The 21902-nt window shown below is 40.0% G+C and overlaps 4 protein-coding genes and 1 long non-coding RNA gene across 11 annotated transcripts; 2 read left to right on the top strand and 3 right to left on the bottom strand.

Annotated features, from left to right (window-relative positions):
* Positions 1-249: 249 nt before the first annotated feature.
* LOC103981160 (nuclear transcription factor Y subunit A-7) lies at positions 250-6519 on the bottom strand. Of its 5 annotated transcripts, none has more exons than XM_009397781.3 (6): positions 6268-6516; positions 5376-5627; positions 4529-4641; positions 4263-4334; positions 3422-3586; positions 250-1074 (listed from the first exon to the last, which is right to left on the bottom strand). In XM_009397781.3, exons 2-6 carry the CDS (start codon positions 5599-5601, stop codon positions 700-702), a joined length of 951 nt encoding a protein of 316 aa, XP_009396056.2. In that variant the 5' UTR covers positions 5602-5627; positions 6268-6516; the 3' UTR covers positions 250-699. The 5 variants fall into 5 exon arrangements, with proteins under 5 accessions (XP_009396056.2, XP_009396057.2, XP_009396058.2 ...); XM_009397782.3 differs by having other exon boundaries at positions 5376-5615; XM_009397783.3 differs by having other exon boundaries at positions 5376-5605.
* A 2279-nt stretch (positions 6520-8798) lies between these two features.
* LOC135645723 (uncharacterized) lies at positions 8799-10436 on the top strand. Its single transcript, XR_010498846.1, has 2 exons — positions 8799-9096; positions 9984-10436. It is a non-coding gene; the product is annotated as an uncharacterized LOC135645723 (long non-coding RNA).
* On the bottom strand, positions 9844-13115 carry LOC135645713 (mitochondrial import inner membrane translocase subunit TIM22-3-like). 2 transcript variants are annotated; one of them, XM_065164357.1, is made up of 5 exons: positions 12672-13028; positions 11314-11378; positions 11046-11118; positions 10910-10963; positions 9844-10290 (listed from the first exon to the last, which is right to left on the bottom strand). In XM_065164357.1, the coding sequence occupies exons 1-5, from the start codon at positions 12841-12843 to the stop codon at positions 10052-10054; spliced, it is 603 nt and encodes a 200-aa protein (XP_065020429.1). In that variant the 5' UTR covers positions 12844-13028; the 3' UTR covers positions 9844-10051. The 2 variants fall into 2 exon arrangements, with proteins under 2 accessions (XP_065020429.1, XP_065020436.1); XM_065164364.1 differs by lacking the exon at positions 9844-10290 and adding an exon at positions 10586-10832 and having other exon boundaries at positions 12672-13115.
* A 164-nt stretch (positions 13116-13279) lies between these two features.
* Positions 13280-15205, top strand: LOC135645704 (U-box domain-containing protein 4-like). The gene is made up of 2 exons (XM_065164349.1): positions 13280-14759; positions 14853-15205. Exons 1-2 carry the CDS (start codon positions 13488-13490, stop codon positions 14922-14924), a joined length of 1344 nt encoding a protein of 447 aa, XP_065020421.1. The 5' UTR covers positions 13280-13487; the 3' UTR covers positions 14925-15205.
* A 3034-nt stretch (positions 15206-18239) lies between these two features.
* On the bottom strand, positions 18240-21234 carry LOC135583101 (chitin-inducible gibberellin-responsive protein 2-like). Of its 2 annotated transcripts, none has more exons than XM_065164331.1 (2): positions 21044-21234; positions 18240-20190 (listed from the first exon to the last, which is right to left on the bottom strand). In XM_065164331.1, the coding sequence occupies exon 2, from the start codon at positions 20044-20046 to the stop codon at positions 18499-18501; it is 1548 nt and encodes a 515-aa protein (XP_065020403.1). In that variant the 5' UTR covers positions 20047-20190; positions 21044-21234; the 3' UTR covers positions 18240-18498. The 2 variants fall into 2 exon arrangements, with proteins under 2 accessions (XP_065020403.1, XP_009396053.2); XM_009397778.3 differs by having other exon boundaries at positions 21056-21234.
* Between the last annotated feature and the right edge of the window lie 668 nt (positions 21235-21902).

The raw sequence follows: 21902 nt of genomic DNA, 5'->3' as shown, positions 1-21902 counted from the left end.
TTTTATATAATCTCAAGTAATTATTTTATAAGGTGAAAAAACTGATGAAAATTATATTAATTATTGATGACAGCATAGATTTGCCACAAAAGCAGAAGAATATGATCATGAAATTTTATGTCACACTTCCTATCCACTGAAAGAAAGCATAGAGAAAATTATCTGAATATTTTTATAGTGTCTCCATACGATCATACTTGGAAAGTACATAAATGAAGTATATGAGAACTTCATGTTTAACATAGCAAATACAAAGTCTCTGGATCAGCAACAGAGGGAATTTAGATGTTGGAAGCTCACAAGCATGGATCAAAGTACAAGATTCATGTTCTTTTGTTTAGACACAACAGTAAAGCTACTTGACGCACTATCGTTAAGTTTTAACATTGAGTTTTCACAGTTGACATGAGCCTAAAGAACCTGAGAAACGATACAAAGTACCTGTAACAAGACGACAAACCTGCAGAAGATACAAAGGGAAAGAAAAGAAAATGGAGAAGATAAAAGCCAAGAATGAATTGCCTGCAAGCATCAGATTTATCAATGAATTTCCCTTGAGAAGGCGGCTGAGCTTTCAGATCGCGCTCCTGCTGCTTTTGTCAACCAGAAAGTGAGGATCCGATGGGACCAAATTCGGAACAAGACAGTTTAATTCGTAGCGCAATGCTGCAAGCACCGTCCATCGCTCAACCTGGATCATCACTGTGTGGCGACAGCCCTACTAGGGGGCTGATTCACCAGGATGCCAGCTCGCTGCTTTCCTGCATAGTCTTCGTTTTGTGAAAACTGGGATCCAGACTGCTCTTGGTAGCCATCTTTTCTACCAACAGATACTTTTGATTCGAGTTTTCCTTCCTGCATGATTCTCGATGGATCGGCATTACCAGAGCAATTGGAAATCAGTGAATTAGAGGAGATAGCTGATGGCATCAGAGGAGGTGAACTAGGATTTAACCCCTCGTGTGTCTCAGTTTTAGCAGCACCATCATCAGTCTTCTTTGTATTCAGAAAACGACCTCCACAACCCCGAGCTCTCCTCATTGCATGCAAGTGACGTGACTCGTGAAGATACGGCTGCAAATGTGAAGATATTAATTAACTCTTTCGATGGATGAAATGCTCCCATATATATATGGAAGATAAATAAATAATGGCCATTTAGGCCAGTTAAAAGGATTCAGAAATGTGCAATAAACGCTACCACGGGCCATATAAGAACATGTAGAGAAGATGAGAGACCTAGTATACCAAATGTGATGCACTTGAAATCGACTAATGGAGCTGGATGCAATTATCCACCAACAATGGAACAAGTAATGTTTATATCAAATTATTTCAGATGGACCCAGTAAGTACAATATTAGTAGAAATTTAAGACTAAACACCGACAAGAGCATGTGAAATTTTAAAGAAGGCAAATCCCTGTGTAAGTTAGATGCTTAAAACAAAAAGATAAAACTTGATATGTGAAGGCGCATGACAAAATAACTTACACATGAAATGCCAAAAAATAAAATCATCAAAAAGTAGAAGACTGACAATGCTTGCATGCCAAGAGTTCTCTCTTTCATTCGCTCCTTCAATAGTAAATCTCATTTTGCATCGATAATGCTTGACAAACCAATAGTACTTCATAGACTTTCAACTTCAAATGTAGGAATGTTAGCTTCTTTTGGAAATGTGCAGTGCAGCCACAAATTTCAAAGTTCCAACAGAGCTCGAAGGATCCAGACTTCATGGAACCAGTAAAGAATAAGATACATGAAAGATGCCAATGATTCAAAACAACAGGAGGCCTGGACAGACCTAGTTAACAAATCAGTAGGTATGATTTAATTTTATGCTAAAATTAAGAATGAACCCTGATCAGAGGTTTGCTAGACTTGATTTAACTAAACTCTTCTTGGCCCCAAGCATTATGAAGTAAGGCAAACTGATAGCAAGAGTGTGATAGGTGAGGGGATGACAAAGGAGAGATAGGCAACTAAACTCTTATTTATACTTACAAAGCAAGGAGAATGTGGAAAAATAATAAACCTAATATCTTCCAAAAATCCAATCTAAAGAAATGTATAGAAACACAAAATTTCATGAATTCAAAGCCATCATAGCACCACAGAACCCCAATACTGGATCCTTATTTATAGCTCACAAAATTCTTAAAGACAGGAAGACTCCTCTAAATACCGTAAATATCATAAATCTAAAAATCCAATAAAATAGACATCTAGAACCCTTCAGACTTTGCTCGTGATAGCTTTGTGAGCCTTCCAAACTTGTATATAACCAAACTATGCCACTAAAGCCTAGTGATTTTGCTGATCACTTTAGAAATTGCACAAGAACCAAAATTGATTTTCATTCAGAAGCACTTGCAGAAGGCGGAAATACCTATACTATTGTGAATAGATAGCATCAACAAGGACATCCAACTAAGTCAATAACAGATATAGTTGTTACCCAAGTTACCGAATAATGAGCTAGGAGCTAAAGCACACATTTAAGGAATGAAATATAGGAAAAAGAACAAGTATAACCAATGACACAGAAGCCTGAATGTCAAACACATGAATTATGGCCTCGTAATAGGAACCAAAAATTCTTCGTACTTTGATATACAACCAAGTACACAAAGAACCCATGGAACCATCATGGTAAGTGCAGAAGGATTTACCTGTGAAAAGAGAGCAAGAGCAGTACAGGAGTTGTTGATGAACTTATTTAATCAATCACATGACATGATTCCAAATCCTACATATACTATAAATCACCAAATGCCTATTGTTTAAGAATTTAAGAGCAACTATGTGCATGCATCACATATCAAGGTTTGCATGAAGAACTATAATCAAATTATTGACTATAGGCTGTGCACTTGGAATATCTACTATTCATATGAAGGTTCTCATTTCAAATTGCCACTTGGAATAGCACTATTGCACACCCAAACACTTATTGCTGCACACTGGTGATCATTGTTACATAAATAACCCCATGTGACAGTTGCTGCACCTTTTTTTCTATATACTATGTAGCCCAAGAACTTTAGACAGCTAAATGTTTATGCAGTTGGAATAAATCATCAATAGGAGACTTTAACTCAAGAGCACCTACTCTACATCATATCGCCTCATTCTTGGTCAATGCAAGGTTTTCTTATCCATTATTGCAAGTTTTCCTATCCATTTAATCACACGTATGACCACAGAATTAGGGATTATGTCATTAAGCACATCTTCCTGGTACTTAAATCAAAGTTCGAGGTTGTTCGATAAAGAACAATGAAAAATAGCCAGATATGTATGGAAAACATAATGTGACATATAACAAATACTTGAAAAGAAAAGAAGTATACTATAAATAAGAAAAAGAGGTAAATAAGTGGTTAGTAGCTTATTATTTCTTTAGTCAACAATGTTACCTTTCTAACTTTTATAACTTTTTTCTCAAGTTCAGCCTTCGCACGAGATTGTCTTCGTCGGAGTATTCCATGGTATTGCTTTGCATTAACATAAACTGGCTCCTCTGTCATTTCAAGAGGTAAAGGCATGCGAGGGTGAGGCATTCCTATAATCTGAGGATGCACCTGTAACAGTTGACGCACATGCAACTAACAATAAGTTCTAATAAATGCTGGCATTTAGAACTGTGTAAACAGGTTACAAACTTAAAATTTCCATACTCAATAGGACCATAAAAATAGAAGGAATCAAGAATTACTTCAGTGTCAACAAATATAAATGTAAAAGAATACCCACATAGGTACAGATTCCTATCTGCTTTTGTTTTTGTTGTTAAACAGGCACGAGTGTCATGAGTTAAGAGAAGAAAAAATGAACTACAAATTTAATGTACAAACCACTGATCATCCGCACGGTCTAGCTGATGGGATTGATAATTAGAACTGCACACCTAAAGCTGGCTCATTTACATTTGAAATGATGGTTGTTAATAGAAAATAGTGACTGCAAAAATGATGTATTCAGATTTTTTCTATACTGAAAAAAATGATGGGATCTAAGTCAACTACATCAGCAAGGTTCTTTCACAAAAATCACTGACTTCTGGCTAATCCAAAATGATTGAAACCTAATCTTGAATTAAGTTTGCCTACTCCTGAGCCAATTGTCCAGATTGACAAAAGCACAAAGCCAACATCAACTTATTCTGGAATGATAGTAAGACTGAATCCAAGAAAGCTCCAATATCAACAAGTGATAACTGGAAATCAGCAGTAGAACTCAAATATCTGACATACTTACTAGTGCTTGAGTTCCATAAGGAGCCACTAGGCCAGCAAAATAAGGATCAGCAAATGGATACGTAGCACAAGTCTGTAAAATTACATTAGATGATCTAAATATCAGCATCACATTTTTCAAACAAAAATATAAGAGCTACCCTAAGTCATCAACTATAGCTTAATGTTACATGAGACTGAAGAGAATAATCCTTTGGTTCATAGTAGATATTACAATTCAAAAACAAGAAAAGAAGTAAAGAATAGAATGAGCGAGAGATTGCCCACAATTGATTGACCAAGTTCCAGCTGGGTATGTGGTGAAAGAATCTCAGGCATCATCGAAGTAATGGCATTTGAAGTAGGCTGAAGACTCTTGTTTTTCTCACCTAGGCCCCCATCTGATAATGAAATGAAATCTTAATTTAAAGAAACAACTTCTGCTTAAGTTCTAGTACAAGTTCAACAATGTACAATCTCCAAAACAAACACCTAGATTAGTGGTTTCTGCAAGAGACAAAAGCATTCCCTACGGTGCAACTTCAAACATAATGCAACCAAAGCTATAGGTAACTACAAGAAACTCTTAAGATTTGCAATACAAAATACAAGCCCCGCAAGCACACCTGCAAGGAATGATTGATAAACAATATGCAATCGATGTGCGATTTAACTTGAACTTTTTACTGCCCGTTGAAAATAAAGAATTACTTCTTTCCACAACAAAAAAAATTAAGCTTTTAAGTTCATAAAATTATAATTTGAGTATGATACTGCTTTCTTGATCACCATTCACAGTTATAAAAGGAAATGAAACAAAAGCAGGATTCATAACATAATTCCAAATGATCCTCTCTTACTTACAAAACTAAGAACCTACTCATATGACAACCTAACACCCAACATATTAAAGCCTAGCATCAAAAATTACTTTCTTTGAGATTTGCATTAAATACATCCTACAACAAATGGCCCGCATCAAGTAAACGTAAGCAATTTCCGTAGATAAGCTGAAACTAAGATCAACCTAGTGGCCCAAATACTTATCTAAAAAGGAATTAACAGAGCATACATGGAATTTACATATAATAACAAAACAAAGATAAAGTGTATATAAATAAACAAATTAAAGAACCTGGCTTTGTGCCCATACTATCTGCCTCTTTATTGACATCGCCTGTATCATCCAGGCCATGACTCGGTCGTAATTGGCCGGCCTCGGTTCCAACTACTGGTGACTTAGAAGTATTTACTGCAGCAAAAACAGGACCGCACCACCACGGCTGAGCACTGATTGTAGCTGGTATAGCAGTTTGTACACTTGGATCTAGTATATTTGTACCACCCGGACGTGATTCCATTCTTCTGTGCAATCCTTCAAAGACAACTATTCTTACAGATTAGTTGGATAAACGGTGTACCACATATAGCAACAGAATAAGAAAAGAAAGAATAACAGAACAGAGATCGAAACAGAAAAATAGATGGTAAAACTACAAAAAAGATTGCATACGAACCCAAAAAATTCTTGTTTTCTGATACCAAAAAAGAGAATAATTGCCAAAAATTTCCAAGGATCTCACTGAAAGAGAAGGCCACACCGTAAGCCAGACTAACAATCGGTTTGACAGTCTAAAACCCTAATTCTTCAGCAGTTTACATTTTAAAAAATACCGACTACTGCGCTTTCTGTCGGATTCCTTCATGACACAATAAGGTTTGGAATAAGAGACAAAATAACTCGAGCCAAAAACAAAAATTAAGAGGCACGTTCGAAGAAATCCCAAATTTAGTGCCAAATACATATATATATCTCTCTCGACAACAAATTTCTCTGTCCATCGAAAATCCACGAGGGACAAAGAAAACGACATCAAAGAGCAGCAGTAACCAGAACCCGAAGCCAGTAAGAATCGATAAGCCAACAAAAATCCAAGAAAACGAAAAAAATAGCAACGCCATGGCCAATTTCGGTAACTTAATCTAGCAATTCTGTCACCAGAAACGCACGACGTACAGAAACTGACCTCTTGAAACCGCGATCGACGAGTGCTCCAATTGAACTGCAGCAGCTCCGATGTCGAGAGGACCAATCAGATCAAGCAAGACCTAGAAGCCTTTTCCTTTTCGCGTTTCCCCCCAGCGAAACATAAAACCCTAACAAGCGACCTCCTCCGTCCATCGACTTCTGCGCAGGTCCATCCCGCAGGACGAATCAAAGCTACGGGGAGCAAATTTGCGGAAACGATCTGGCGAAGCAACGTCTCTTTAAGTCTTCGCCCACTTTGAACTTTTCCTTTCCTCCTTTACTTGCTTATCCAAATCCTGATATTACCACACTGCCCACCGGCATTCGCACAATGACGGCCCTATCCTCGAAAATTATCCGGTAATTATCCGCTTTAGAACCGGAAATATGTGATTAGACGTTCGATGATAGGGGTATATTGGTCATTTGTCAGATGGATGCCACGCTGCTCTTTATACCGAATAAGGTAAAGTGCTCTTTTATCAGACGTTACCTCATGTAGTAAAACTATCAAGAAGTATTTGGAAAACAGGGGCGAGCGGCAGTTCCCGTTTCGCGACGTTGCCCAGAGGCATACCACCTACGCGTTACTAGAGAAACAAGGCTACCGTGCGGGGCCCACGGAGAGCATCGTGGGGTAGGAAAGCGGGTGCGGGGCCCACGGAGAGCATCGTGGGGTAGGAAAGCGGGTGCGCGCCGCCTATCGTCACCGTCCACCTGTGTGTCGCCATAGGGGTGTTCCGGTAAAATCGAAGAGATATTTATTGTCCGCGTAAAGCGAACGGGAGGGACGAACGCCCTCACGCGCCAACCACCCCGTCAAACCGGGGCCCACGAGGAAGCGTGAAGGTGCTGCTAACACGTGGACGGTTTGGCGTCGGGGGTGGGCGCTGCTCCTGTCGTGGGGCGGGGTGGCAGCTCGGCGGCCTGGGGAGCACGGCGCGGATGGCGTCGCGGAGCACGCCTCCCCTCGCCACGCGTCGTTGGAGAGCAGGCACGGACGAGCCAGCCCGACCACCGAAGGAGTGACGCGTGGGGGAACTGCGGGGCCCGCAGGCGGCTATCGGAGGGACACGTGCCGCTCTTTTAACGCATCACCTTTTGGGTTCGGATTTATCGTGTAGTGGGTGAAATTTGATATCTTGTTGGATAAGGTTGGCGCATCGAATCCCACGCACACCAAATTATTCATCGTTATCTGAATTTAAATTAAATGATGATTCCGATTTACTTTTAACCGTATGATGGCTTGATGAGATGTGGATCTGTCTTCAATATTCATATTATATTTCTTTTTTTATAAATAAATTCATATTATCAGTCACTTAATTATTAATTTCTGGGTTGTATTATTGAATTTTACTTATTTTGAGACATGCGATTTAAGGTGACATATTATATTTTAATTTGGCATCGTTTGATATTTTTCATGCACAAAAAGTATGTTATAGAAAAATTTGACATACCGAATAAAGCTTTTTACTTTATTTATCGGATCGGGTGGGATATGTGTCGTTATCCCATATGGCGTGAGAGGGGATTGATGATCCATCATGTCTAACCTAACACGAACATGGGACGGAAGAGAAAGATTATAATAACCCGACGTGGTTATCCTCGATTCATATCATTTAAGTTTAAGATAAAGTTATGGTCGTACTATTCGGAATAAACCATGCTGTGGACACCTACCTTATCTAAATCAAAAGCTGAAGACATGTGGATCTTATTATTGCTCACAGTAGATCATCCCCTTCTCGTAAAGATACATGACATGAAGTGATCGAACTGTGTTGGTGCGCATTGTTCCAACTTGAAAGATGATTTCAATCAATCAAGATCGGCTCTAATTCTATTTTATTCAGGGTTACAGTTTATTGTATATTAAATTATGTAAAAATATAATCGAAAGTATTTTTGACAAATGTCCCTTCGATAATCCAAGATTTAAATTAACCGAAATAGTCGATCAAAACTAATGATCATTTGTGTTTGAGTGTGTATCTATGGGTCCCTTTTATATGTGACCTCGGAGAGATTATGCATGCTTGGGATCATCGATGACAAATGGAGAATGTGTGATGTTTTGGATGGGGGTATAATGTAGTGTTCGGCACACTAATTGATTTTACTATCGAATGAGTAATTGTTTAATGCTATATCACTCATGATGATCATGCATCTCAAGATTCGATCATTATGTACCGCATGAGCATGGTGATGAACATAGTCCATCAACGATGTTGGCCACTTGTAATCACACGGTGGTCATATATCTATCTATAGTGTCATATTTTACCTATCAAACGGGAAGTAAAAGTGAGAATAAATACAAATTACAGGTTCATAAACTATTAAAAGAGCTTCTCATGATTCGTGAAGCATATAATATTCTCGGGAAAATTATAGAAGAGGTGATCAACTCCTACTCCAATAATTAAGAAACAAATGAAAGTAGATTGTTCTAAATAAATCATAACTTGAACCCATACCGGTCCGGCCCGGCCCAACTCTCTCGGTTGATGCACACACAAACCCAAACCCTAAACCAGAACGGTCGATGACAAACCCTCATTCCTGGACTCCATAGCCGCTCTCTCCTCCTCCTCCCCCAGACCCTTCGTTGCTCGCTCACCCGCCCATGTTCCTCCCCGTCTTTATACGTTGCTGGGGACGCACTGCGCGCGTCGTCTCTTGCTACAACATGAAGCGAGGGAGCTATTTCGTCTTGGTCACCACTGAAGCACTCGAGTGGGTGCTTAGGTAAGTGTAGCCAAGTCGCGGCAAGTGGAGGTGCTCCCTTGGCAACATCAAGCTTTTGCTCGAGGTATGGTTTTCTAGCATCTAAAACAACCCACACCGTGTCGTCTTTGTGTTCGATAAAATGGCAGACCACTGTTGCTTGTACGCTCCTTACGTATGTTGTTAAGGACTAGCATGGAGGTTACCACTTGTCCCTAAAATAATGCCTTGGCCATTATTTATGTGATTTTACTTAGAATTTCATGTTATCTTTAGGTAAACTTTCTCCGTTTATTTTCTGTTAATTTGTAGCTGTAAAGACATGTAAAGAATCCTGTTTTCGGATGTCCCTGTGATGACGAGTTTAGTAATCTGAACTTGCAGTAGAGTCGTGAATGTTTGGTGCTCCCTCAGCGAAGGCTGAGGTCGAGGAACCAGTGAGTTCATGATTTGTGGATATCAGGCATTCTGAGGGATATACATTGGATTAACAGGATTCAATTATGTAGCTGTGTGTGTGTCATGTAGTTGTTTCTTATAGTTATGTACAACAACTATGATCATCTTCATTTGTGTTGATCATGTCATATGCTATAATGTACATTAATCACTTGATTTTGTATTTTGCCGTATCTATCATCTTGCTAGCAATTGCTTTAGGAGTAGTATGTTTTGGTTCTGAGGGGTCGAACTTCAGAGAATTCACTAATTTCTGTCTAATTACAAACGCTTATAACGAAACTATATCATTACACTTTCCCATGCTGAATCAGTAGATTACCACCGTATAACAACATGACTCAGAGCTCGACCCAGCAAATACTGTCACCCAGAAAGGCAAAGAAAAATCTGGGATTACTGATGACATGTACAGCAAAGATCTTGAGTTCATACGATTCATGGCATAGCTCGGTTGAATCGCAGGGCAGAATGCAATTGGTTACAACAATTCTATCCCTAACTGGATTGCAGGATTTTGATCCATAAAGTAGCGGAAAAGAAAACAAGAGCAAATTGAGCTTTCTAGTATTTTGCAGCGATCACCAGGTGATGGAGCTCTTGGGCTTGGATGAGCATCGACAGAAGGAAGAAAAGCCCTCCATGACACTGGGTGGAAGAGGAAGAGTGAAGGGAGGAAGCACGTTCTTTGGGCTGTCCACACCCTCGTTGCCAGAAGCAAACGATTTTGCCAATGCGGTCTGTTGCTTGTTTAGTCCTTCCATGATGAATGAGAAGGCTCCAAAAGTGAGGCAGCTCTGAAGCAGAGCATGGGGTGCCCCTGGAAGACAATAAAAAGTGTCAAAAACAAAGAAAATGTAGTGAACAGAGGCAAATTAGTTTTGCAAGCTTCATTCATGTAAGAGCTATGGCTGTAACACTTCAGTTCAGCGATTACACAGACCAAAATTTGGTCTTTATTTTTCACGATGCATCAACCACCAATCGAGCAACATAGAATACCGTTCTCACATTTGGTTGATTGCTTGTTTGCAAGGATACAATAACTACGAGCAAACAACTAAATGCCATTATCAAATCTGCAACCCATGACTACTCGGACTTCCACCTGTTCAACTATATAAAATTTTAATTACTTTGAGTTCCCCAATTGGCCAAAGTCAGAAAGTTTCAACTCCGACTTCCTGAGATTTTGGCCAATTAACTAAAACCACATAACATATTACCCAGAACAGTAATAAGACAAGTCTTCACAAGGATATATTGTTCATATGGGTAAATTAAAGGACAGAATCTTATTTGCAAATGAGGCAGCAATTCATGGAAGCAAATTACTCTATAAGACTAGAATGCTCTCTTGATCTAAACTCCATAAAAGATGATGAACCATTAGAAATAGATACACTCTACAGGAAAAAAAATTATCTAGACTTAAGTACCTGGAAAACTTAAAGCGAGACCAGTGCAACAACCAGCTACGCCTGCATTGATGACTGTAAAAGCAAAATTGAAAGACTACTAATTAAGCTGCTCATTTACGAAAGGAAACAAGTGTCAGACGGGAAGATATCATACCATCATCTTTTCCTCGCAGTCTCTTCAGGAAGCAGCTAACCAAACTGTGAACACCAGACAAGATTGCAAATGTCTAATAAAGAAAACAAGTCAGACATTATCACCCCGCTGCCAAGAAATGTTTCCAGTGGTGAAACTAAATTATGATAAAGGATATAGAAACAACAAGAACAAGCCAAGTATAGTACGATGATACCACAACAGAAAACTGCAGATAAGAAATCAAAGGATAATATTATGACAACCAAATAATTAATGCTGTAGACACCTTGGCAGAAGAACCAGCATCAGCAAAGGAACCTTTGAAACCTCTTTTATTCATCATACCCTTTCCTGAAAAGCAAACATTGCATGTGATCTCTTGCGATGCCATGAAAAATGTCCAAAGTAGATATTCCATGGAAAATAAAATGAATTTGAGAAGCCACTACAATTTCTTACAAAGCCTTCTCAAGAAAACCAGTCAAGAAGCTACCTAATGATAAAAGTTGCATAAATAATCACGACATAGATGGGAAGAAGCTGCAGTAGATATAATTCGAGATGGATTTCAAAAGATATAACAGGCGTAAAATTACTTAAGAAATATTGATTTCAAGTCTGAAGTATATATAAATACCATGGACCTTCAGAAGGCTTGACAGGAGTAAACCTACTATAGCGAAAATTATGCAACTCAAAGAAGAGACACCAACCTCTTCTCTTATTTTCTAGGTCTCCTAATGACAACCAAAAAGGTGTCTGATGGTTACTATCAAGCAATCTAAATCTCAGTTTTGTTCAAGTCAACAATGTATACCCTTTGAAGAAGCTTCAACATCAACCTACTAAAGAAATGGCCTCTATATCTATCTTGACGAAATGCTTGACCAAGAAGTTGAAAATATAAATGCATGAAAGTTATGCCAATATAACCAATAAATTGCTTCCTATGTTATCAATGAAGTGGTAAAGGTTAAAATCTGAACTTTGGGAAAGGCAGCCTGTTCTTGATAGATTTTGTTGGGCTGCACTCCTGGTATACTCTTCATCAACTTTGTGAGACGATTATAAAAATCATCAAATCATAATCAACAACCAACTATGTCGCCATAAGCAGAGCTCAATGGCATGAAAAGATCCAAGTACCCGAACCAGACTTATTAATCAACTAAACTGCGCGCCTTGCATAAGCAAGCATTTTAAATAAACAATCCCCATTTTATCAATCAATAGGGAACAATATGTAGTAAACATTCACATGAAAGCTTTTGTAGAAGATGACTTCCACAGCCATCAATCTACTTCTAGAAGCCCTAAATGCCATGAAATATTGATCCTGACAAGACGGAATGCTATATATGTATATATATTCAGCCTTGCCCCGATTACTATACCACAGAAAAGATTCCAATAAGAATCTCGGATGAAACACTTGCAAAAGAAATCCAAAAAACAGTAAAAAGGAGAAGTTCGTGGAAAAAATCTTTCCTCTAAAGTAGCGAATCGAATAAATCCCAAAATCTGCATCGAAGGTAAAAGAATCAACGAGCAAATGGGCGCATTAGCCGATCACCACCCATCTGCCATCGACGTACAGGAAAATCGGAGAGAAAGACGAAGAGAGGAGAGAAGGGTAAAGCCCACCATAACCAAAGACGGAGCCCATGAACGCTCCGGCAGCCGAGTCACCGGCGAACCTCAGGAGGCAAACGACGCCGGCGGCGGGAGGAGCGACAGGGTTAGGGTTCCGGTTCGACTCCTCGGCGTCCGGTTCCGCATCCGGATTCGGTGCAACCACACTTGATGTGCTCGCCATCCTTTCTCCCCTTCCCTTCACCAGCGGGTTTAAGCCTCCGTGTTTTAGGGTTCGCCAGATGGGCCGGGCCAAGGAAGCTGTGGCCGCTCAAACTCTAATGTTGGACCCTATCATCATCATCATCATCATCACCACCGTGAAAGGACACGTGGTAGCTTCAGATTGTCTTATCAAAGTAATTACAATGTGCTCGCATTGGTTAACCGATGAAATCATTTGTTGTATCTAAATAATTATAATCAAGTCTAACAATAAAGACTAATCCATATGGCTTAAATACCAATCTATACGAAGATTAATGAAAATAATTATTCGCATGTTATATTTGTGTGTGTGTGTAAATTTGGGTTAATTTTAAATAAAAAAAGGGCAAGAAAAGTCAAAAAATGGTCATTAAATAGCGCGCGGACTCTAAGCTCCCGAAACCGTAACGAATTAAGCCGTATCCGTCCGCCGTCGCAGCCTCCGCCACCACCACTACCTGCTTGCCCTTTCGCGGCCCATTTCGAGCTCCTTTTCCATGGAGTCGGCATATTTCTCCTCGTTTCGGGCTCTCACAAACAGTTAAAGATTCATGGATTTGTCTTCGAACGCCTGTCCCTTAAGCATCTGATCATTCCCCTTGCTTCGAGTCGTCGAACGCCATGGTCTTGCTCGGCGACTCCTCCGAGGGCGACTGCACCTCCTCCGCGAGGATTCAGCGTTCCCTAGGCCGATCCATGCGCACGGTGCGTTCCAACGTTTTCCGGAGCGACTCGCCTCCCGATGCTCAACCGGCGGCTGGCTCCGCTGCCGTGTCGGAGAATCTGACTGACTCCGTCGTCGACTTCCAGCTCCAGGAGCTTGCCGTCGGGCCACCCCGGTCCTCCGACCCCAAGTGCGCCGCCGCCTCCGTGGAGTCGGCGGCTGAGCTCCTGGAGCTCTCGCGGGACTTCTCCGACTGCTCTAGCGTCAACTCCGACATCTCCGGCGAGCTCGAGCGGCTGGCGTCCGTCCCCAGGACGGTTGCTCAGACGATCCCCGCGGCGGCCGGGCCGGACGACCTCGAGGCGCTTGGGCTGGGGTTTGGTTCGTCGGAGATCGTGGAGCGTACTTCGGTCGAGAGCGTGGAGCCGGCGGTCAGGGCATGCATGGAGGGCCTGGGGTCATCGTCACCGGAGAAGAAGCGCGCCGCGGCGGCGGGGATACGGCTCTTGGCGAAGCACCGGTCGGAGTTCCGGGAGCTGATCGGGGCATCGGGGGCGATCCCGTCGCTGGTGCCGCTGCTGAAGAGCACAGACCCGGCGGCGCAGGAGAACGCGGTGACGGCGCTGCTGAACCTCTCGCTGGAGGAGGCGAACAAGGGACCCATCATGGCGGCGGGGGCGATCAAGCCGCTGGTGTACGCGCTGCGGACGGGGACAGCGGTGGCGAAGCAGAACGCGGCGTGCGCGCTGCTCAGCCTGTCGATGGTCGAGGAGAACCGGTCAACGATCGGGGCGTGCGGGGCGATCCCGCCGCTGGTGGCGCTACTCGTGGGCGGGACTAGCCGGGGGAAGAAGGACGCGCTCACGACGCTGTACAAGCTGTGCTCGGCGCGGCGGAACAAGGAGCGGGCGGTGAGCGCGGGGGCGGTGCCGCCGCTGGTGGAGCTAGTGGCCGAGCGCGGCGGGGGCACAGCGGAGAAGGCGCTGGTGGTGCTGGGCAGCCTGGCGGCGGTGCCGGAGGGGAGAGCCGCGGTGGTGGAGGCGGGAGGGATCCCGGTGCTGGTGGATGCGGTTGAGGCGGGGCCAACGAGGGGGAGAGAGTTCGCGGTTCACGCGCTGCTCCAGCTCTGCGCCGACAGCGAGCGCAACCGGGGGCTCGTCGTCGGGGAGGGCGTCATCCCGCCCCTCGTCGCGCTCTCTCAGACCGGCTCCTCGCGGGCCAAGCACAAGGTAATCTTCCTGTCGGAACGGAGGAGATGCTCCCTTCTTGCATTGCTTTCCCGTTGGATTCTGCGTACTCACGTGGAGGTTCGTTTCACGCAGGCGGAGACGCTTCTTAGGTTCTTGAGGGAACAGAGGCAGGACGACGGGGCAACTCCGGCCACCGCAGTATAATTACCGATGGGTAAAAATAATCACCATGTACGCCTTCAACAATTTTGTGGACTCTGTTCGTGTGTGAATAATGTCAGTAGGGTTTGTAACATAGTATAATATTATGTATGCCATGCAAATTCTGCTTCTTAAAACAGTGGTTTGTGTGTGTGTGATTACTTGAAGAATATTTGAGAGGGAATGCAGCGTGAACTGTTTTCCTCAATGGCCAACAGCTCGTTTGTACCATTCCATTGTTCGACAAATGATTTGTATGGTGGAAGCAAAAGTTTAGTGGGAAAGATGTTGTGTTGCTCCGCCTACTGCACAACCTTTAAGAAAGCTTCTTCTTCTTCTTTCCATCATCATCATATCACTGCACTCCCTGTGTCTGAGTTCTGTACTCTTTCCAGTTTTCTTGCACTTCTCTTTGTCTGTGCTGGGGGCAGTGTCTGGTCACCAGTTGGGCTTTTATTGATTGCAAGATGGGGTCGAAGTATGATGTTCATAAATTATTATTATTATTATTATTATTATTATTTTCTATAAAAATATTTTTTTTATTTTTCATATAATATTTTTATTTTATTTTTAAAATTTTTAAAAATTAAGATTACAATAAATTTCATCCCATCAATTATTATTTGTACTTTATCACAATCGTCTTTGTCTCTTATTTATCGTTGGTCTAATATTTTTGTTTTCGTTTTTCCTCTCGTTTTCTTCTTTGTCTCTTATTTATCGTTGGTCTATTGTTTTTATCTTAGTCTCTCCTCTCGTTTTCTTCTTTGTCTTTTGAAAAAGAACCTCCTTCGTCTCTTATTTATTGTTGATTTATTATTTTTGTTTAATCTTTCCTTCTGTTCTCTTCTTTGTCTTTAGAAAAGTTGGTGTGAATATGTCAACAAATATCATGAAAGTAAGTATGAACTGATATTGACAAGGAATAAAAAAAAGCACATAAAGATAAAAATATTCTCTTTCACTGCATTATTAAAATGAATATGCTTTGCACGTAACAAATTGACCCATTAATTCAACCAATGATATGTATATATATAATTGTAGATATGATCATGAGATAAATAATATAATATCATCATTAATTAAAATAGAATATCTGTAAAAATAATTTACAAGAAAATAAAAATAGGAGGACAATAAGAATCCTCGGAGTGGTTGATCCAACCCGCGTCAATCTCACGGGGGTTTGACTCAGCACAAGCAGCTTTGACTGCAAGGATGCTGCCGCGATGCTTGGGTTCGGTCAACATCCTGAGAGATACAATACGGACTACCGGCGTCTTCGCCTTTGTCCCCCCGCCGACCAATAAGACAAGATAGGCTTCCTCACGGATGTGGAGGAAGACACTGGTTGATTTATTTATTTATTTATTACTTGAATTATATAATCTTATAAAGTAATTAATGGATCATTTTGATGGTGATATAGTCGATATTAAAAATGTATTTTAATGCTAATCATATCTTTTCTCTTTCGATGATGGTTGGCTATCTGTAGCACAACAATGAACTCACTTTTCTAATAGCATTCTGTCACTTCCTTGCAGCTTTCTGAATCACAAATTCCAACTCGACAACACAAAGAAAAGCTTTAGCTATAGCTTTTACTTTTTCTTCTCTCTTTAGGTGTTGAAGCTTCCTTTTCATTTTGCTGGCAGCCAAAGAGGGTGCCATGATGTTACATCATCACAGTTGAGTGGGGATATTTAAGATTCTGCCAAGATAAGATTGTCGAATTCATGGATTTCGTTTGAAATGGCTTACGATCTTTATGTTTTTTTTGAAGATGATAAGTGAATTAGAAAGGATTTGAGATGGAATATGAGAGCCCCAAACATCAATTTCAGGAGTCATCATCATCACACATTATACACAATCTGAAACTTAATCATTCTACTTAACAACTCTCATGTTCACATTGACCAGACATACTTGCTGTTAGGGATGTTTGTGGATACAATGATGATAGCATTAATTGATATGCTTCTTATAAGTTTCAAAAATAGTGTATTTGTCTTTTTTAGATTTTAATATCATATATCTCTCTCTTCAAATACTAAGAATTTTCACACACATATATATATATTAAATACACAAAAGATCCTATCAATTAGTATTACACAGAAGAAATCAATTATAGAAACTAATACAATTAGATTAGCTCTTCATATACTGAGATTTGCGATCCCAGATCGATTCAGGATCATAAGATCCTTTTCTATCAGATAGAAAAGGCTGTTACACAAAATATATTTCTAAGTAATTGTTCTATAGATCCTATATCTATCTAAAGAAGAGATCTGAAGAAGATTCTTATTTGTACAAATGATACTTCTTGGAATAAGCATAAAGAAATTAACGATACTTCTTTATCTTTTGAGTTATTTTATATATATATAAACTATTCCTAGTTATAATCAAATCAACATTAGCTAGTTCATGTTAGGAATATAAATAGATATCTAAAATACTCCTAATGTTCATATACTCGAAATGATTAAAAAAATATCATTAGCTGGCTAATAGTTAACTAATAGCATTGATGAGATGAGATGAGATGTGCACATTTTTTTAGTGTGGATTTTACATATTTATTCGTATAATTTTGAAAATAGTGTAATTCTCTTTATGAATTTTAATATCACATACATTTTCTCCAACTGTTAAGAATTTTTATACATACACGTATATGTATATATATATATAGTCGATATGATTTTTTTATTCAAATAATCATTAGCTAACACAGATTAGCATTATGTCATTTACATGAATAATTTTATGTAGAGGCATAAATAAGGAATCATTAAAAAGGAAAGGATGCGTGAAGAAGGTTGTTAAAAATGCTTGTCGAGTGATGTGATCAAAGGTAGAGAGTGGCATCAATTATCATATGTGGCGTTAGAAGTGGTTGTGTCATCCTCGGGCTAATGAGTGTGATAACAACGGGTGTTATTGCGCCCATCGGCGTCAATTCCCCCACACAATCCCAATGCAATGCGCCGTGGACAAGCGGATCCTTCAAATTAATGGGTTAGGTTTGTATTTGGGAGCTCAAGATCCAACCATTTTTAATGGACTAGATTTCGGATCTCAAAAGCATGTCAACCTTTAATTAAACATGATCGGTTGGTGTGTTTAGCAAAAATTATACTGTCGACACCCACTTGCTTACTTCAATATACGTACATACGTTATAAAATTGCTAGTATCAAATTTGACAGTAGATTTATGTTATAGATCTATTATCAAAATTTTATTATATTGTCAAAACATCTTTGTTTACAGAAAAAATCAAAATAAACAAGAACATACGACACAAATATTCAAATATATGTATTGAAATAGATCTTAATTGTCCGGCATGTCATATCATATATCTACATATAAAAGGAAGATGAACATAAGAAAAATATCAAATCACACAAAGTTGTGGAGATTTTAATCTCTTTCTTTCTAACTGCAATTTTAATGTTACAACTAATGACCAGGTCATAACACAAAACTCCTCAGAGTTAAACCAATAGCAACGGATCAAAGATTTATCGTTTAGCTTGTCAGATCCCTCAGTTCATCTCCAGGCGCACGAGACAACGAGCGGTCGATTCTTCCATCCGAGATAAAGTATGCCATCTCGCTCTTCAAGTCGATAGTGTTCCGAGTAGTTCTGTAACAGTGTCTTGATGGTTGCATTTACCAATGGACTAAGATGGCATGGTCTGAATCCAGCCATCGTAAACCGAGAATTCCATTTGCCGAAAAGCTCATACCTCTCCACTCTTTCAGCACCCTCGCAAGCAATAATATTAACAATGTCCCTTGCAAGGCAGTGCTGCTCTACGCTGATTCTCTCTTTGTTCTCCCTTGGAAGACACACATCGATCGAATCAAAAATGGCAGTATAGTAGTCTAGAGTCTCCAGAAATCTCGGAAAAAATGGAGCTGTGTTTGTGTTGGCTTCATGTTCCACGAGTGTCACTACCTTTGGAGAAACACTCTTGATCATCCGCAACAGCCTGTCTCGGTGGTTCCTCGTGCTCACACTTTCGTCTGGCATGTGATGCAGATGCAAATTGAAGTTTATTGCCAATGCCTCCCCTGGCTGAATGTCAAGATGCTCGAGCTCCACATCACAGCTTGACATCGCCACACTGTGGAATTCAAAAGGCATGTTGCAAGATTCAGCGAGTCGAGATAATCTCTGTCCGACAATGTGTAGACCACCACCCCGTGCATAAGCAGAAACATTATCATCGATACCGGTTATTCTTATGCGCGGCGGACCACCAGGCATTGCTGCAAGGGCTTGAATGAGGGTCACCCATTGGCTTCCCTGCGTGATCTGGAAATCGATGATGTGAACCATGTTTTCACCCTTGACAGCCTCAACAATTGCCCCGTTTGCAGACAAGTAGCCAAACTTGAAGTATGGGCAGACCTCATAAAGGATATGCATGTAGCTGAGGAGGTCAGAACTCACAGGTTCTTTACACTTCAAAGCTTTGTAGATGGAACTACCAGAGGAAGCCAGCCTAGCTATTAGGCCTTCAAGCAAGTATGCCCCTAGCCGTTGAATTGGTTCCCCTGAAACTGAAACCATCTGCTTCAACTCCGAAATCAGCCATTCAACAGCAATCAGATCATTCTCTGCAACAGCTCGAGCACAGGCTATGAGAAATTGTTTCAAGTCTCCTCTGGGAGTTTCCATCACTCCTCTCCACTTCTCTGGCTCGAGTGACAGATCGCCCGGATAGCCGTTATCAGAGTTCCCAATCGTATCCAAATCAGGCCCCAGCATTGCAGCTTCTATCTCCCTTAACCTGTTCTTCAGATCACTTGGGTCTTCAATAGTGGCACTAACTGGAGATCCATTGGCATTATCGGATACGGAATCCTGCTGGGACATAGAGGATCCACTGATAGGTGAGAAACTGAGAGAAGACGGAGGGTTGTGTGTGGTACAATTAGCAGTTGCCAACGAGGAGTCTAGAGTGTAGAATGGCACATGACTTGTCCGAGGTTGAACATGCCTTTGCTGGAATCCATCATCAGAAGAAACATAATCTGAAGATTGATGGTTTTGAGGCATAAAATGGGAATCACCTTCGTTAGCATTCATGGATTTTAATGATATAATGACTGCCGGTGTCTGTCAAAGATTATGTACTTTGGGATGCATGCGTTGAAGTATAACCCACTATCGGCTCCGTTGAGAATCCAGCAAATAAATCACACCGACCGAAGGATCATTCAAATAATTTATCTGAATTAAGCGGACGGAGAATTATGATTGTCAACATCGTATATGGCCAAGAGAAAAAGTAGGATAAAAAAATCAACAGAACTCCAACTAATAACATAGACTGCTCACAAACAAATTAGTAGCACACATACAAGACATGTCCAAGGAAAAAAGAAATAGAGAAGTGGTACATGAGAACATTAATCAGGAAAAAATTCACAGAAGAATCAGCAACAGACAAGCATACAACAGATTTTACAGTCATTGTACTCCCAAATTACATAACTAGCTTACAGGTGAAGCAGTTTACCTTCCAAAATCATGTTTCTTCCTTTCATGTAACAATAATTCTACAAAGAACAAAAAAAATCTAACACATAACTCATACTAGATTGCTGCAATCACAAATCGTCTCTGGAAGCATAACAATGGACAAATATCGTAAACTTGTTTGCTGATATCTATAATTGCCTAAATCTCAAAGAAAAGGACTTTAGCTGTGTTTTATCTTGCAAGATTAGACATAGTTTTGTAGTAACCAGGAATATCAAGACATATTTGATGCATCCTACCACTACAAATCATAGCAAAATAACATACATATTTTCATAAATTTCTAAGTGCTGATTCCAGATTATCAATCAGGATATCCCAATTTGAGATCAAAACCCAGCCCTAAAAAACCCAAACAAAGCACAAAGGAAGACAAATGGAAGCAACTGAGACACCAAAGAGTTTGCTACCTGCCCAAACCCTAGTTTAGGTGAAAGAAATAATCTAAAGTAACAAAAACCCCCCATCGAAATTGGAAATATTATTTTGCAGCACAATAAGAAACCAATAATTTCCAAAACAAACACCATAAACAACTCACAGCTCCACCGACCCATTCCCACAAATCCAGCCATGGATGATTCGAGATTCGCGGTCGATTACTTCCAGCAAAGATTCGGCAGGAAGGAAGGAAGGAAGAAGGATAAGAGAGACGGTAGAATTATCCGTGGAAGTCCCGGAAAACCAACCTCGTTGCAAGAAACGGTGACCCAATGGACACGCACATGTTGGACTGGTCGTCGACGGCTGTCGCTTTATAGATATGCAGAAAAATCTAAACAATATCTATTATGTTTTCCATTTTTTTTCCTAATATTATATGAATTCTCAGTGATCATCGAAGTGATCGATATTGAAATTATAATTAATATCAATATTCGGTTCGAAAATGATATATGTTGATGTTTATTTCTAATTATAATTAATATCAATTTGGTCTGCGCGTTTCCGTGGACCGCCTTATAAGTTATGCAAAGCATTCATGTAATATATATATATATATATATATATATATATATATATATATATATATATATATAATTTCGATCGTAATATCTATTTTTATTAGTTTTTAAGTAGAAATCAATATGATAATTTGACGATATTTAAATCCATAAAGTATTTATTAGACATTATGGATTTGCTCGAAGAAAAATATTGGTCAAATGTACGTTCCATCGTTTCCTCTCTCCCTCTCGTTTTTTATTTGGTATTTGTTCATCGACCATTGTCATCTTACTAATTATAAAAATGATTATATAGTATAACAAATTCAATCACAAGATTTTATATATACTCATAAGATTATATATATATATATATATATAAATATAATTTGGTATTAGACATGATGATGAGAAACTTAAGTAAGATAATGTTAATAGATAAGTACAAAAGAG

The sequence above is a fragment of the Musa acuminata genome, chromosome BXJ1-4 (genome assembly GCF_036884655.1).
Source record: "Musa acuminata AAA Group cultivar baxijiao chromosome BXJ1-4, Cavendish_Baxijiao_AAA, whole genome shotgun sequence".
In the NCBI taxonomy this organism is placed as follows: domain Eukaryota; kingdom Viridiplantae; phylum Streptophyta; class Magnoliopsida; order Zingiberales; family Musaceae; genus Musa; species Musa acuminata.
Note: the sequence above shows the minus strand (reverse complement) of the source record. Positions and strands in the feature narration are given on the sequence as shown.

Coding starts and splice junctions, on each gene's coding strand:
- LOC103981160 (XM_009397781.3), bottom strand. CDS start 5,601: ATGGAATCACGTCCGGGTGGTACAAATATACTAGATCCAAGTGTACAA. Junction 4,642..5,375: donor TAGTATGGGCACAAAGCCAG/GTTCTTTAATTT, acceptor TTTCATTATCAG/ATGGGGGCCTAGGTGAGAAA. Junction 4,335..4,528: donor TGGAACTTGGTCAATCAATT/GTGGGCAATCTC, acceptor GTAATTTTACAG/ACTTGTGCTACGTATCCATT.
- LOC135645713 (XM_065164357.1), bottom strand. CDS start 12,843: ATGGCGAGCACATCAAGTGTGGTTGCACCGAATCCGGATGCGGAACCG. Junction 11,119..11,313: donor ATGCTGGTTCTTCTGCCAAG/GTGTCTACAGCA, acceptor TTTCTTTATTAG/ACATTTGCAATCTTGTCTGG. Junction 10,964..11,045: donor ACTGCGAGGAAAAGATGATG/GTATGATATCTT, acceptor TTGCTTTTACAG/TCATCAATGCAGGCGTAGCT.
- LOC135645704 (XM_065164349.1), top strand. CDS start 13,488: ATGGTCTTGCTCGGCGACTCCTCCGAGGGCGACTGCACCTCCTCCGCG. Junction 14,760..14,852: donor CCTCGCGGGCCAAGCACAAG/GTAATCTTCCTG, acceptor CGTTTCACGCAG/GCGGAGACGCTTCTTAGGTT.
- LOC135583101 (XM_065164331.1), bottom strand. CDS start 20,046: ATGAATGCTAACGAAGGTGATTCCCATTTTATGCCTCAAAACCATCAA.